The sequence below is a fragment of the Eptatretus burgeri genome, chromosome 16, assembly GCF_056783735.1.
Source record: "Eptatretus burgeri isolate ZD-2024b chromosome 16, Ebu_testis_v1, whole genome shotgun sequence".
In the NCBI taxonomy this organism is placed as follows: domain Eukaryota; kingdom Metazoa; phylum Chordata; class Myxini; order Myxiniformes; family Myxinidae; genus Eptatretus; species Eptatretus burgeri.
Genome location: NC_140976.1, coordinates 30,587,888 through 30,602,371, shown reverse-complemented (window position 1 = coordinate 30,602,371; position 14,484 = coordinate 30,587,888). Strand labels below are relative to the sequence as shown.

Below are 14,484 nucleotides of genomic sequence, written 5' to 3'. Positions count from 1 at the left end.
GGCCTTCAAGGCTCCAACGCTAATAAAGTGTGCGATCGTATATAAATGAGAGCCGAGCCGGTGCTGCTCGGGTCCGGGTACACCCAACATATGCGGTTGCCATTTCAATCAGACATGCTTAATCAAGATAGTCTGTTGACTGACTATATAGCCGGAGATTATATGGATGGTCTGTGGGTTATACATTGTGGGAACTGCTCCATATGGAACGGATCGAGTTTCCAGAAGATTCAACCGCATTCATCAAATGGTGTTTATAGACGCTTTGATCGGCAAGATAGTTAATTTGGTGGAACGGTTTGAATGTGCCTTACTTCGTGAGTCTAACATTTCGATTATACCGAAGGAATTGGATCTGAATAATGCTGGTACAGGCAATGCATCACGTCGAGTAGATCACTTCTTCAGACAAGGAAAGTTCTGTACGTCATGGTTGCCCTTTTGCTCATTCACAGACAAAAATGCAAGGTTCGCTTTCTGAAGTTTCAGACAAAATAAGGGCAATAAAATAGATTTAAAAATATAGAATATAATCAATCGCTATTCATGTGTTTTATGGTTGACACGTTTAGGATGAGGCACCAGTTTGACGTGAACTTCGACCGCAAACCTGAGATTCAAGGTTCAAGATTCAAAGTGCTCCTCCAAACCTGCCAACCTTGCTCATTGAGTCAACGGAGCAAGAAATTGCATCACCGCGTCACATCCAATTCCTCTCCACCTCATCATGTGCACGGATGACTCACAGCCAATCGCATTCGAGATTTCTGCCTCATCTCATGATGACGGTGACGTATAAAGCAGAAGTTACACTAAAGTGAAAGTTTGCCTCTCACGACATGTATCGCACATATGTGGGGATTCAAAAATGTTTGCGAACGAGACACTTACATTATTCAAAGACTTGCAGATAAAAAAAACAAAAAGTTGGCATGTCTTGTTGAACTACTGTGAGTATCTCGTTCTGAGAACTTCTCAAATGTCCCTCATACATGTCCTTGACAGATCAGTAAAAGTAAAAGTTTGTTCAAGCGAAATGACAGCCTCATGTTTTAGAGGTACAATGGGATCAACAATTTGCAAGATGTCCAATTTAGGATTCATGTACAGGTGAAAAGCAGTTACAGGAATCAACTTTATGGACATTGCTCTCACGTGTTGAAAACTCACTCAGAGACCATCCATCCATCCATCCATCCATCCATCCATCGAGACCATACTCTGTGCAGAGCGTTGGTGCCACCTAAGCAGTCTTCTTGATCAATGGGTACAATCCTGGACAGGTCGCCACTCTGACACAGGATACCAGCAAGCTGGCACTCATTTTGCCGACCTCAGAAGGATGACAGGCTGAGTCAACCCAACCTGGTATTAATTCAACGAGAAAGCAGGATTTGAACTCAGGAGCCTAAGATCCCAAGCCCATCACCCGAATCATTAAGCCAACACAAGGCACTCGGACACTCAAATCCCATATATACCATTAAGATTTGTCCGTTGTCTGCTCAAACCTTTGCACTTTGTGTTTAAAACTACACTGAGGCTTAGATACACTGTAGGAGGTGAGGGGGGAGGGAGAATAGAGCTAAACACCCTGGTGATATCCCTGAGCCTGCACCCACTGTTCTCCTTCTTTTTCTTCTCCCCCCTCCACTCTTCCCTAAAGTAAAAGGTAAAGATATGGGGGTGTGTTCCGTTAGCAAGCGGCTTGCTTGCTGCTTGCTTGATCCAAAGCGCTCAAGCAAGCACTCAAACGGAACGTATTGCTCGGCACCGCTTAACAACATGGGTGTCGCCATGTAAATAATGCTATCATGGTTTTACTCGATCCTCTTGATCAACTTAGTAAAACCAATTGATTGGGTTAGCAGCGGCTACAGAGTACAAGGAAGAGGGAAAGAAAGAAAAATAAATGAGGAGTCAGAAGGAGGAACCCCCTTCCAAGCTGAACTACGGACCCCACCACTGTGCATTTTGGGGGAGGGGTAGGATCTTGAAGAATTTGGATAAAAAGTAGACACAATAAAAGTATGAAATGCACGTTTCAATGATATTAGTATTCCTCACAAGGGTCTGGTTCTCAACATTTCATTGATTGTAGTGTAATTTTTAATATGACTAAAGCTTGGTGTTGACTTAACGGTTAAGGTGGCTGGCTTAAGATCTTAAGGTTTTGAGATTGAGCCTCTGTCCATCCGTTAAATAACACCAGGTGGGTTGACTCGCCCTGTCATCGTTCCAAGGTCGGCAAAATGAGTTCCGGCTTACTGAGAAAAGGGGGCGGTTGAAAGCGGTTGCTTCAGTGGCACAGCCGTGCTCCGAGAAAATGATGCAACGATCAAGCAACAGGCTACATGTGAAATAATAACAATAATACAAATAAAAACATTACGACTGCAGCAGACGTTTTTGCTATCAAAACGAAGCGACTCTCAACCGCTTTCTCCGTTTGCCGAGCGGCTAGCAAAGCGATAGCATGGTGCTTGCTAACGGAACAAACCGCAGCCCTTGATCCCTTGATCGCTTGCCAAGCGACTTGAAAGCGGTTGACACAGAACGGCTGGCAACTGGCAAGCGATAGCAAGCAGCTTGCCAATGGAACACATGCCTGGTTCGTATCAGAGACTATGAATAAACTGATAGAATAAATTAATGGGATGCGGATAAAGCACGGGTGTGACGGCTTCTGTGTCCAAGTTATTTGTACACACAAAATGCAAGTCCATAATATCCTGGTAATTGAAACTTGCTACGTCGAAAAATTTACATTTTCGCACTCACCGGTCTGGTAATCCACATTCCACAACGGGGTCGGGGAAAAGGGGGACATAAACAAAGGATATACACAGATGTAGCGTGATCGACAGGACTCAACAAGCTGATGGACTGGAAAGCTTGGTAGTGTCCTCCGTCTGTCGCTCGCTTCAAACAAATCGTCGCTCCGAAGTCTTGTGGAGGCCAAGGTCTCTCATGGGCATATCTGAGCCTGGCAATCCGTCGGGGAGATAAACAGAAAAGGGGAAAATAGATAAGATGTCTGCTCCGCAGCTCTGGCTGAATTGAAGATGGAGGTGTACACTGTGAAGCACGTCACGAGTCTTTATCCCTGAGATCCAGGGAAAATGTCCACCCCGGCATCTCCAGTTTCCTTTCACCAAAGCACAATGGGTTCAGACACAAACAGCCCGAGTAATGCCGTTATGATTTGTCCGTTGTCTGCTGATTTGTCCTTTGTCTGCTCAATGTCGGGAGAGGCTTTGGTGGCGAGGGAGGCACGCAGAGAAAGGGGTAAATTCACGCGGGTTTGTTTAGAAAGCCCATACTGGGATGAAAGGTCGCCATTACCATATAGATCATCTGTCAGTCGAAAGGATAGCACAGTGTGTGTGTGTGTGTGTGTGTGTGTGTGTGTGTGTGTGTGTGTGTGTGTGTGTGTGTGTGTGTATGTGTGTGTGTGTGTGTGTGTGTGTGTGTGTGTGTGCAGGGGCAAATCCAGGAATTGGGTAGGGTGGGGGGGGGGGTTCCAAATAACAGAAAATCTAAGTCATATGAACGTTATGAAAACTTTATTGCAGCTTTCAAATAAATTCTTTGATATGCATGTATTGTGCAAAAAGATATAAAAGGTAATTAATTTAATATTTAAATGCATAACTAAAAATGAAATAGCTTGAATTCAATAAACTTCATGTTTCAATCTTAAATATCATGACTCGTGAGACCTACCTGAGTGATGGTAGTGCCTATATGACATACTAGAAGGAGTTCTGGGTGACCAGGGAACCCCTGGGTTTACCACTAATGGTAAATATTTTTTTGTTTGGGGTGGTGGTTCCAGGCAACCAGGAAACCCCCCTGGATTTGCCACTGGTGTGTGTGTGTGTGTGTGTGTGTGTGTGTGTGTGTGTGTGTGTGTGTGTGTGTGTGTGTGTGTGTGTGTGTGTGTGTGTGTGTGTGTGTGTGTGTGTGTGTGTGTGTGTGTGTGTGTGTGTGTGTGTGTGTGTGTGAGAGAGAGAGCTGTGAGCTAACAATCACGTCCCGAGATAACGGCACGGGATGTGTCTGCCTGCAGAGCGGTAACCTTGAAGTGTTACGGTCCTGGTTTATCTCGTGAGAAAGAGGACTTTGTAATTGCTTCCACCACATCCTGAACTTCCTTTTATTACGAACGCATGTCAGCGGTGGCGAGATTGCTTGGGAGCCATCGATTTATCACGTACGCACAGGTCCAGGTGGAGTGATTAGAACGAGACCGAAAATTGAGAAAAGGAAGAGCGGAAAGTGGGGATGTGAGTCGGAGAAAGAAAGGAGGGTAGGTGAATGTGGGAAGAGTGGAGAGAGAAGGGAAAGGAATTTCGGAGGGAGGAAGAGTTAAGGGAGAGAAGGGGGAAAGGACGTGCATGTAAGATGCAGGTAAGGGGGGAGAGAAGGTCGAAAATCAGATTCAAGCCATCATTTAGAGTTTAGACGATACGGTTAAGCCGGCTGTCCTCCCTGCACCGTGGACCTTATAAAGATCCAATGGTCCCCTTTAGGCAGTACTCTGACCAGCCAAGCTTTAGTTGAGTACGGCATTCATTTTGAAATTGCATGTCGAGGATTGTCCACACGTCTTACAAGTTGATTGCATCAGAAAAGTGAAACTTTGGGTGGCACTTAATGAAAAGCATTCCAAAGGTATTGAAAACCCATTAAAATTCAGAACTTCATCCAAAACTACTTCAAATGGCAGCGGAACATTTGAGTACTTATACTTTGCCTCGTCATATTAATCATGAAAAATGGAGGGGGTGAGCCTTCAACTAGAAGAGCAATGTGAACAATGCTGTGTAGACAGAGGGATAGCAGTAAGAGGACAGGTGAGGTGAGGGCACATGGGCTGGGTGAGGGTCATTCAGAAATGCATTTAGAATTTATAACGATTCAAAAATTAAACAAGTGAGCACAATATATGCCCGAACAAGAAGGTATATACAGAATTGTGCTACTACATGGAAAACAGCATCCTGGTTGCCATGGCAACCACTTTAGATGACGAACGTATGTCGCAACACACCGTCTCCACAGTCTGTACATATGTACCAAATATGAAACGTGAAAGTTGAAAACTTTGGGAGTTAGAGTGCGGACAGGAATGGACGGACGGACAGACAGACAGACGGACGGGCGAACGACCGGTATCACATAATACGCCCCGATATATATATATATATATATATATATATATATATATATATATATATATATATATATATATATATATATATACACATATATACATATATCGGGCGTATAAAAATTCCGTGGGAATAAAAGAACGATTTCACGTCAGTTCACTGCTCGATCGGATTACAAATAGCGTCAAAACAAAATGGCAACCAATCACAGATTCGTCTTCATGTGATCGGCTTGATTTTTCAAATGATTTGTAAGAAAAAACCGAACGAGAATGTCCTTTGTGTGGGCGTGAATAGGTCGAGAGAGGATAACTATATTAACGGCCAGAAATGGATGCTCAATCGGCCAGAAGGCCTGCACATTGCCTGAGCAGCTGAGATTCAATTCAAAAGGAATATCATCGGTATACAACATTGCGAAAGTCTCGCGTCAAGGTCACCCACCCAGTTAATCTTGTGCTTTGCCAATCACTGGCCGCACGTGTTTTCATATCTGCCTGTGTGGGCCTGTAAGGTTAGGCCAAGAAGCCTAATCGAGCAGGCCCAAATTGTGGGGCCCTCACCTTTTTGCTCTTCTCCCAGACACGACGTGCTGAGGGATTTGGTCGTTTCCTTGGTAACCACCATCCACACCAATTCCGAGCCACTCGGAAGGATCTGCGGGACAGACGGGGATGTGGAGTGGGAGAGAGAACCAAATTAGCCACAGCATTTGTCTCAGTAATTCATGTGTGTGGATTTGAGAGGTGTCAGCTTTGTGGTGCAAGTTGGAGATGAATGGCAAATGGGCCGAGTGCACCCACGGAAGGGAAATGTATAAAGATCTACGCCTTGGGCCAGCTAGCCTCTCACTCGCAGTTTCTAATGCTGCAGGGCTTTTGTTTTGATAAATTCTGCCACTTTCCTCTCTGAGGGCAAGGGCTAATCGGTAAAGATTTGCCCCCAGCCGGAAGGGCTCACGGCTGGTCACACATTGCAACCGACTCTGCTTCGTGATCTTCGGTCGTCCTGGAGACGAACAGCTATCGAGCTCCACATTACCCACTTCAAAAGTTGAAACTTTGTGACAATCTCGCAGCCGAGCTGGAGGAACTGACCGCACGGGAAATCTCTAATGGAGCAATCTGTGGCTATTTGAGGCGAAAAACAGCTCATTTAACGAGGTAAATTGCTTTTCTTCAAGCTTTACGCCCCCCCCCCCAAAAAAAACCACCCGACCACCACCCTCCTCATCCTCCCCACCCCACCACCCCTTCCTCCCTATAATCACCCGAATGGAACAGCTTTGAGTGATTTCCAGTGGATGGTTTAAGATTGCTTTGCCCAAAAGATTTGTGTTGATGCTCCCATGCACCATCGTTAGAAGAGATCGCACCGAATTGGTGAATAAAGTGGGAAAGATGAAGGTGGGTATGGGACATGATAAGGTCCAGATAAGGTGTCTCCTCAATGGAAATGTCCCACGATGAAGAACAGTTGTGCACATCGAGGTGGAATCGGTAGAGAAACACGACATACAGTGAGTGATGGTAAAGCCGAGCAAGTGGACCCCAGTTTAGTGAGCCTCGAACACCTCGAGAACATTCCCTGCTGCTATTTTAGGCAGTTGTAGGTGATCGTCGTGTCATGGTCAAAGGTGAAAACACTTTTCACTGCCAACGAGGGCATCGACTCAAAAATAATTCAGAGATTGTTCATTGTGACGACATCACGGTGAGACCGTTAACATGCTTGATGTAACACCGGTTTAAGCACCTGAACAATAAAACACCTGAAAGCCATATTTAGTATTCAGTCCAATTGAGTAATTTGTAAGATAATGGTCCGTGAAGAGCAAGGGTTTATAAAAGACAAACACCTGGCCACTTAGACGTGGCTATTGAGACGCCATTAGATATAAATCAGCTGTGTGTCATATTTTCTCAAAGACTATGGCGAAAAGGTCACCCAGAGGAAGGTACCTGAGCTCCCCCCCCCCACATTACCCAGCCCCCCTTCCGCCAGACTGTTCATCAACCGCACAAGCACGGGTTCCCCAAACCTAAGAAACTCATTACACACTCATTCCTGCAGCCATCTCGACTCTGCCCATGGTGCATCAGTTCGAGGCGTCAATCTGCTTGACAGCTTGCTTTCTAAGACATTTTCATCCTCAAAGAACAAAGGAATCCGTGTGTGTGTGTGTGTGTGTGTGTGTGTGTGTGTGTGTGTGTGTGTGTGTGTGTGTGTGTGTGTGTGTGTGTGTGTGTGTGTGTGTGTGTGTGTGTGTGTGTGTGTGTGTGTGTTCTGCACATCTTGGAGTCTGAAAAAGACCATGCAAACTGTCTGGCTCATTGCTCACTGGGGATATGGAACAGTGAAAAATCGATCGATAGGAGCATTTATAAAAGTTCAACAGATTAATCCATCTGGAACAAAGCTCTTATTCCCCAGCTTCCACGAAACCTCAGCCTCTTTGGTCCATTTCCCTTTGTCGTTGCTTTGTTCATTTCCGTCGTCCTTTCAGCATGCAGTAAGGAAGCATTGATACCTTATCTTTCCTGTTATATCAGCAAAAAGTAAATCAGAATAGATATGAGGGTCAGCATTGGTATTCAAAGTAGAAAAATTAGAAGAAGAGAGAGAGAAAAAAAAAAGAGTTAACTTTATTAACCTCTTTGTGTGTTTCAACAAAATTTGGCAATAACTTTTTGCTTATAGAACATTCATTTCGTAATTCATTCTATTCTGCTGGATGCTCATTCCATATTTTTGGGGAAATTTCACATTGGAACCTCATCGAATGATTTTTGTATCCGAGAGTTGAGTAATCAATCGATTCATTTTCTGTTGAAAGTTTTCAGCTCGGGATGCTTTCATACAAAAATATTCATTTTGAAAACATGGATACACAGGAACTGATAAATGAAAGCTCCTCAACCATGTAGGTCTTTGTGTATGGTAAACGTTCCTCATATCATAGGGTTTGATGTAGGTGAAACCAGGGCATGTTGGCACATCTCTTTTTTTTCAGCTATTCCTGGCTAATGATATCAAGTATCAAAAGTATTGTTCATGGTATGAATTGCCAACACTGGCCAACACAACGTTTGAGGTGAAAGTACCAATGTGTTTGGCTTTTTTACCTTCCAAAACGAAGTTTTTGCAAGATATGTTAGTCAGCTTGTATGTTTTTATTTATTTTTTGTTTGTTTGTTTGTCTGTAATCACGTATAAAAAATTCTGCAGAGCACAGTTATCATTGGAAATTTTTGTAACTTCGCATATCAGAGGCCTATAGAGGTCCCTTTCAGCGCACAAAATTTTGAAGGTCAAGGTCAAAGGTCAAGGTCACTTTGTCGCAAATCAGGGGAGTCGACAAAACCCTTATTTTTTGAGTAATTTTGATCGGATCGTCTTCAAACTTCATGGCAATATAGTTCATGGTCTGGCGCTCAGCTGATTAATTTTTGGTGGCGATTGGCCTTGACCTTCATGGTTAGCGCCGAAGGTCAAACAAATTTGACCCCAAGGTCAAATTTTCAAGTTTTAGGAACCATATCGTGTAGTACCTCAAATTGAACACCTCGATGAGTGCTTTCTAGATATGTCAAGCTTGAGACATTATGTCGTCATTTGGTGACGTTATGAGGCAAACGCATATTTTTCATGGTTACTCTGTAGAACGATTCTCATCGGAATCTCTCATAGGCAGATATTCCTCAAGGAGTCGCTCCTGGTGGATAGCAGCTCTGTTCACCTCAGTGTGACCTTAAAGAAGTCACACGTGGTCACCTTTTAGCAAGATACGGGTCACCCTGCGGGTGACATTGGTTTATTATTTTTTTTACATCACCGGCAGAGAATTCCTGCTGGAGGTAACATCCCAATGCACCCCGGTTCCTCCTCGGGATTAAATTTATGCATCAAATCTCTCCCACCTGCAGACCTGATGTCTGGTCATACTTTTGCTGAGATATAAACCATACTATGCTTTGGTTGTACCTTTGGCGAAACAAATGTCCCATGCCAAATTTGATGGGCATTCCACTGAGAGAGTGGGTGGGGTCATGACTTTGGCAGATTGAGCATTTTCAATCATGGACGCCTGAGAGTTCTGCGATGAGACTGCAGCATCATGATGGCTGCAGCATCATGTTCGAAACTCGCTTTGTGATCCCAAAGTAATCATTCCTGCTCACTGCGACGACAGGTCCATCTCCATCAAACGGTGCCTAGTGAATTGGAAGTCATCGAGCTGTACCCAAAGCTGTGTTTACGAATCATTAATCAAAGGCAATGGAAGAAGAGCTCTTCACCCCGGTGTATTGTCTTTGAAGGAAGACATTGCATTGGAGCGCAGCATGTGCTGGAAAGAGAAAACCAGCAGGAGGGCAAAAAAATCTCAAATGGAACACCCAATTTGAAAAGCTTCACCAGAGCCTTCGCACCTGCACGTACGAAGCCACTGAACGGTGGGTGTGCCAAGCTGTATGGCTACCGAGAGAGGAATGTTAATGTTTTATACTTGCATTTGCAATGAAAACCTTGATTGAAATGAAAGTCAAGGCCCTGACCTCCAGAATGGGATTGAGCGTGATTCACTGGCAGCGAGGCAAATCCAGCAAGAAAAAAGACTGGTCCATCAAACAATCTGCAATCTGCAAAAAGACCTCGTCACTTTTACTTTTGTAATATGCGTGAGAGAGAGGGGGAGGGAGAGAGTGTGTGCGAGAGAGAGTGAGAGAGAGAGAGAGAGAGAGAGAGAGAGAGAGAGAGAGAGAGAGAGAGAGGGTCAGAATGCGAGAGAGAGAGAGAGAGAGAGAGAGAGAGAGAGACAGTGCGAGAGAGAGAGAGTGCGAGAGAGAGTGCGAGAGAGAGAGAGAGAGTGCGAGAGAGAGAGAGAGAGGGAGAGAGGGAGAGAGAGGGGGAGAGAGAGGGAGAGAGAGGGAGAGGGAGAAAGAGATACTTTCACAATGGTAAAAGCTTGTTGTTGAGATATATAGTGAAAAACATTGTGTATGTAACAATACAGAACTTTCAAAATGAAGTAATCCACCCCAGAATGCTCGGTGCGCATGCTCAGAAAACTGAGGAAACGGCGGTGTTTGGGGAAACAAAGTATGTTTATATAGTGTATGCGAGATGAGGATTGTTACCTAAAATGGCTCACAAAGATTCCAAAAGAAGCCAAAAATACTTGCAAAAGTACCTGAGAGCAAGGACTGTGCTTCTGCACAATGAAGGACTTGGAGACTTGGAGAACTTTCTCAGCTCGCCGAACAGGCAGCTGCCCATACTGCAAACTGCCGAGGATGTGGACTGGTGCAAGGCCTGTGGACGGCACATTTTACCCGAGTACTCCAATCATCCTTGTCTGAGAGGGAAGGTCATATGTGAGGCCTATCAACACATAGGGTAAGTTTTTTTATTATGATATTTACAATTAATCATGTTTGGGAGGAGGGGTGGGGATGATGGGAGTGGGAGCTGGATGGGTTGTGAGTGGTGTTGTAAATATATATATCTTTTCTTTGGTTCCAGGACCACAAGAGGAAATGGAACAGCACTCATTTGGAGTGCATACCTCCATCAAGCTGAACCGTTTACGTTTTGTATCCTACTGGTAGGCCAGATCTGGATCTGGACCTGAAACAAAATCTAATCAGCTTGTTCCTGTGACCTAACCAACTCATCCACCAACTTTTGTCATAACTCGACTTCAACTTTTTGAAATATCCTGCTATATATCGTTTTTGGCCTCATTTCTCAATGGTGATGAATCACTTTAACAATTATAGTATCTGGATCCAGATCCGGATCTTCACCAGAATCTAATCAGTTTGTCCTTGTCACACACTCAACCTATCCACCAAATTTCCTCTGGATCCACCCTGAACTTTTTGAGATATCCTGCTCACAAACAAACAAACAGACAATGATGAAAACATAACCTCTGTCCACTTTCGTTGGCAGAGGTGATTACACGAGATTTTGCATCTACTGGTTAAAGAAGAAGCGTGCGTGTCATTGATTCCATCCATCCATTAGTACCATGCTCTGTGCAGAGCGTTGGTGCTGCCTCAGCAGTTTCCTTGGCTATTGGGCACAATCCTGGACTGGTTACCACTCCGACACAGGAAAACAGCAAACTGGCACTCATTTTGCTGACCTTGGAAGGATGACAGGCAGTCATCCCCACCTGGAATTAATGCAACAGCCAAGTAAGATTTGAACTCAGGATCCTTGGATCCCAAGCCTACCACCCGAACCATGAAGCCAACACCAGGCTTATGTCATTGATTGTTATCTCCTGAATTTCGGTTTCAGTTTGTGGAACGGAACCCTCCCAGGACTCAAAGTATCCACTGTCATTTCGGTGAAGGGTCGTGATTTATGGCCTAAGTTGTGAAGTGTTGTTCTCCGAGTTTTATTCCGAGGGCTCTTTTCAGGATCTTCACCGAGTCATGGAGAGCCTTCAACTGCAGTTTATTTGTGGTAATGTTTCCAGGGATGGTTTGTAGGATCTTTGTCAGGTTCTTCTTTACCATTCCTGCTGCTCCAATTTTGGCACTCTTTAGCTTCCAGGATCGATTCACTTCATTCTTGAGATCTTGATATTTGGTCATTTTCTTGATTTCTGTGTTATTTAGACCAAACATTTTGTGGATGTTGACGAGTTTACCTGTTTTGATATCTAGCTTGTTGATTTCCACTTGTGGCCAGTTTATTATTCTGCAGCTGTATTGGAATCCTGGCACTGCAAGTTGGTTTATGGCTTTGATTTTGTTTCTCGGAGTCAGATATATTTTCAGGATGAGCCTCGTTCTATACAGGCCTTCTCTGGCAATTGTTTTGCGACATATTTGGTGGCTCTCTTCAACTTCAACGTATTTGTATGACGTTTTCTTTTATAGTTCCTGTATTGTTGTATCTCGGTCAAATGTTTATGTTGTCTGCTTTTGTTGGTTTACCCTGTATGAATGTGCACTTGGTACACTTGTCTAAGCCAAATTCCACTATATTAATTTCACTAAGTTGGAGTACCAGATATATATGGTGCAAAGAGCTTCACTAATTTCAGTTCTTCTGTCAGCTTTTTGTCATTTGGTGTGAAGAGCTTTATATCATCCATATGCAATAGAGTCTCTCTGGATGTTCTTATATAGGATGTTAGGATATATTCATGTCCTTGCTCATTTATGAGATTGCTCAGTGGGTCCAGAGCCAGGAAAAACAGGATCCCGTGTCTCCCTGGAAGTTTCTGCATCGTATATTCACCCCTGGTATTTTGATCTTTCCTTCTGAGTGCTGCAGTATCAACATGGTATTCCAGAGATCCTTTGCTTTCTGAATCAGTTTGATTATTTTGGGATTGATTTTGTGCACTTGCATGCATTTTATTATCCATGAATGTGGGATACTATCAAAATCTTTCTTATAATCTACCCAGGCTGTGGACAATTTGGTTCTTTGCATTTCAGAGTTTTTAAGTATGGCTTTGTTCAGTAGTAGCTTCCGTAATATCCGCTCTTACATTCCTTCTATTCTGTCTCTAGCCCTCTTTGGTTTGTTGGGTGGTGGACTGGTGGTACATCATTTCTGTGATTATTTTTGTAAGAAGTTTATATGCTGTTGGTGGACATGTTATTGGCCGATATTTGTGGGTAGTTGGGTTTCTTCTGATTTTGGGATGAGGAAGGTGTTACCCTCTGTGATCCATTCAACCTTTGGCTTTTCCTCTTGGATACATTCATTGAATACTCTCGCGTAGTGTTTGTGGGGAGCATCCAGTTGCTTCAGATAGAAGCCTGGGATCCCATCCAGGCCAGGGATTTTGAATTTGGCATTTTCACCCTCGCCAGAAGAGAAAGTATTGTATTTTGGTCCGTTTGTTTGTCTGTTTGTTTGTCCGCACAGAACTTTAGTGTTTTTCGACGTAACCACTTGTCGGATTGAGGCAAAATTTTCACCATAGGTGCAACTATTCATGTAGAATGTTTTAATGATAATTATCATGACGTCATAGGTCACGTGGTATGGCAGCCATGTGGGGAAAAATAAAACAGAAAAAATTTGGACCTCTGTATCTCTGAAACCGCACCAAGGAAAAGAAAAATTAAACTTGACACATGGCAAGTACTCATGTGGAATGTGTGATTTTTTTAATGACATCATAGGTGCCTTCATTACGACATCATAATTGTAGATGTAGAATGCTATATCTGATCAGTATGAAAATTTTTGAGGGTCATCTAGGGATAAAATCGTCCACAGAAAAAAAATTGATGACAGCATCAGTCACATGATTCGGCAGCCATATTGTTTTGAAAAAAAAAAACCTTCAAAATCTTCTCTGAAGTGACTGAACAGATCAAGGTGAAACTTTACACGTGTGACCACCTATCCATGAGGAACAAAAAGTTTACACATGTCACATCATAGGTCACATGGTTTGACAGCCATATTGGATTGAAGAAAAATATTAAATAATGTTTTCTCTTGAACCGCTTAATCAATTATGATCCAGTGGTGATGGAGAATACATGTTTTAAATTTCAACTTGATCGGACACATGGTCTGGCAGGCAGAATTTTTTTTTTTTGATCTAGATTCTTTTTGATTTTTTTGACTTTTTTTTTTTGAATAAGGCTCACGTGGCTGTGGCTGGATGGGTTTGAGGTCGAGGAGTAGCGGCTGAAATGTGAATCCTATCCAGGTTCCTCCTGATGACTTCATCTTTGCTTTTTGCTTGTTCGAGTTCCTTCTGATTACTCTAGAGTCCCTTTATAGAGAGAGTAGCGACATAGAGGGTCTGGAAAAATCTAGTCACGTGATTGCGTGGAGCCATTTTGAGTCCATCGCGGACAGGATCGGACGCATATCGGTCAGCGTTTTAATGTTCCCGCTGTACGCAGCATTCTCATTCCTGTTTTACATCGATTTTACGACAAAATGACAGGTTGTTGCGCCTTTGGGTGCACAAATAGAACGGAGAAGGGATTCAAGATGTATAGATTTCCATCAGATGCTAAAAGACGGAAAATCTGGGAGAACAGAGTCAGTCGTGTTGGATGGAAAGCAACTCCTTCGTCAGTTCTCTGCCAGGTCAGTGTGATGGTGGTAATGGTCCCATATGTGTATATTTGTGTGCTGCGAGTGAGACTGGCCTTTGCTTTGGCTTTCCAGGCTTGTTATCCATTGCTTGTGGATTAATTAGCACTTGAAGGGGAAGGCATCTTTATTTCAAATTAAGTTTGAGTTTGAGTCTTCGAGCTTGATCAATTAATATAGGGTCTAGATCATGTCTACAAAGTCACACTCAGAC

At 43.5% G+C, this 14,484-nt stretch overlaps 1 protein-coding gene across 1 annotated transcript in view; it reads right to left on the bottom strand.

The window, feature by feature from the left end:
- The window catches only part of LOC147010809 (uncharacterized), a 53,909-nt gene that overhangs the window by 15,620 nt on the left and 23,805 nt on the right, over window positions 1-14,484 (bottom strand). The window contains exons 3-4 of the mRNA XM_085860063.1: window positions 10,369-10,490; window positions 5,741-5,834 (exon numbers count right to left, since the gene is read on the bottom strand). Coding sequence (XP_085716189.1) covers window positions 5,741-5,834; window positions 10,369-10,490 — 216 coding nt within the window. The remainder of the gene's footprint in view (window positions 1-5,740; window positions 5,835-10,368; window positions 10,491-14,484) is intronic.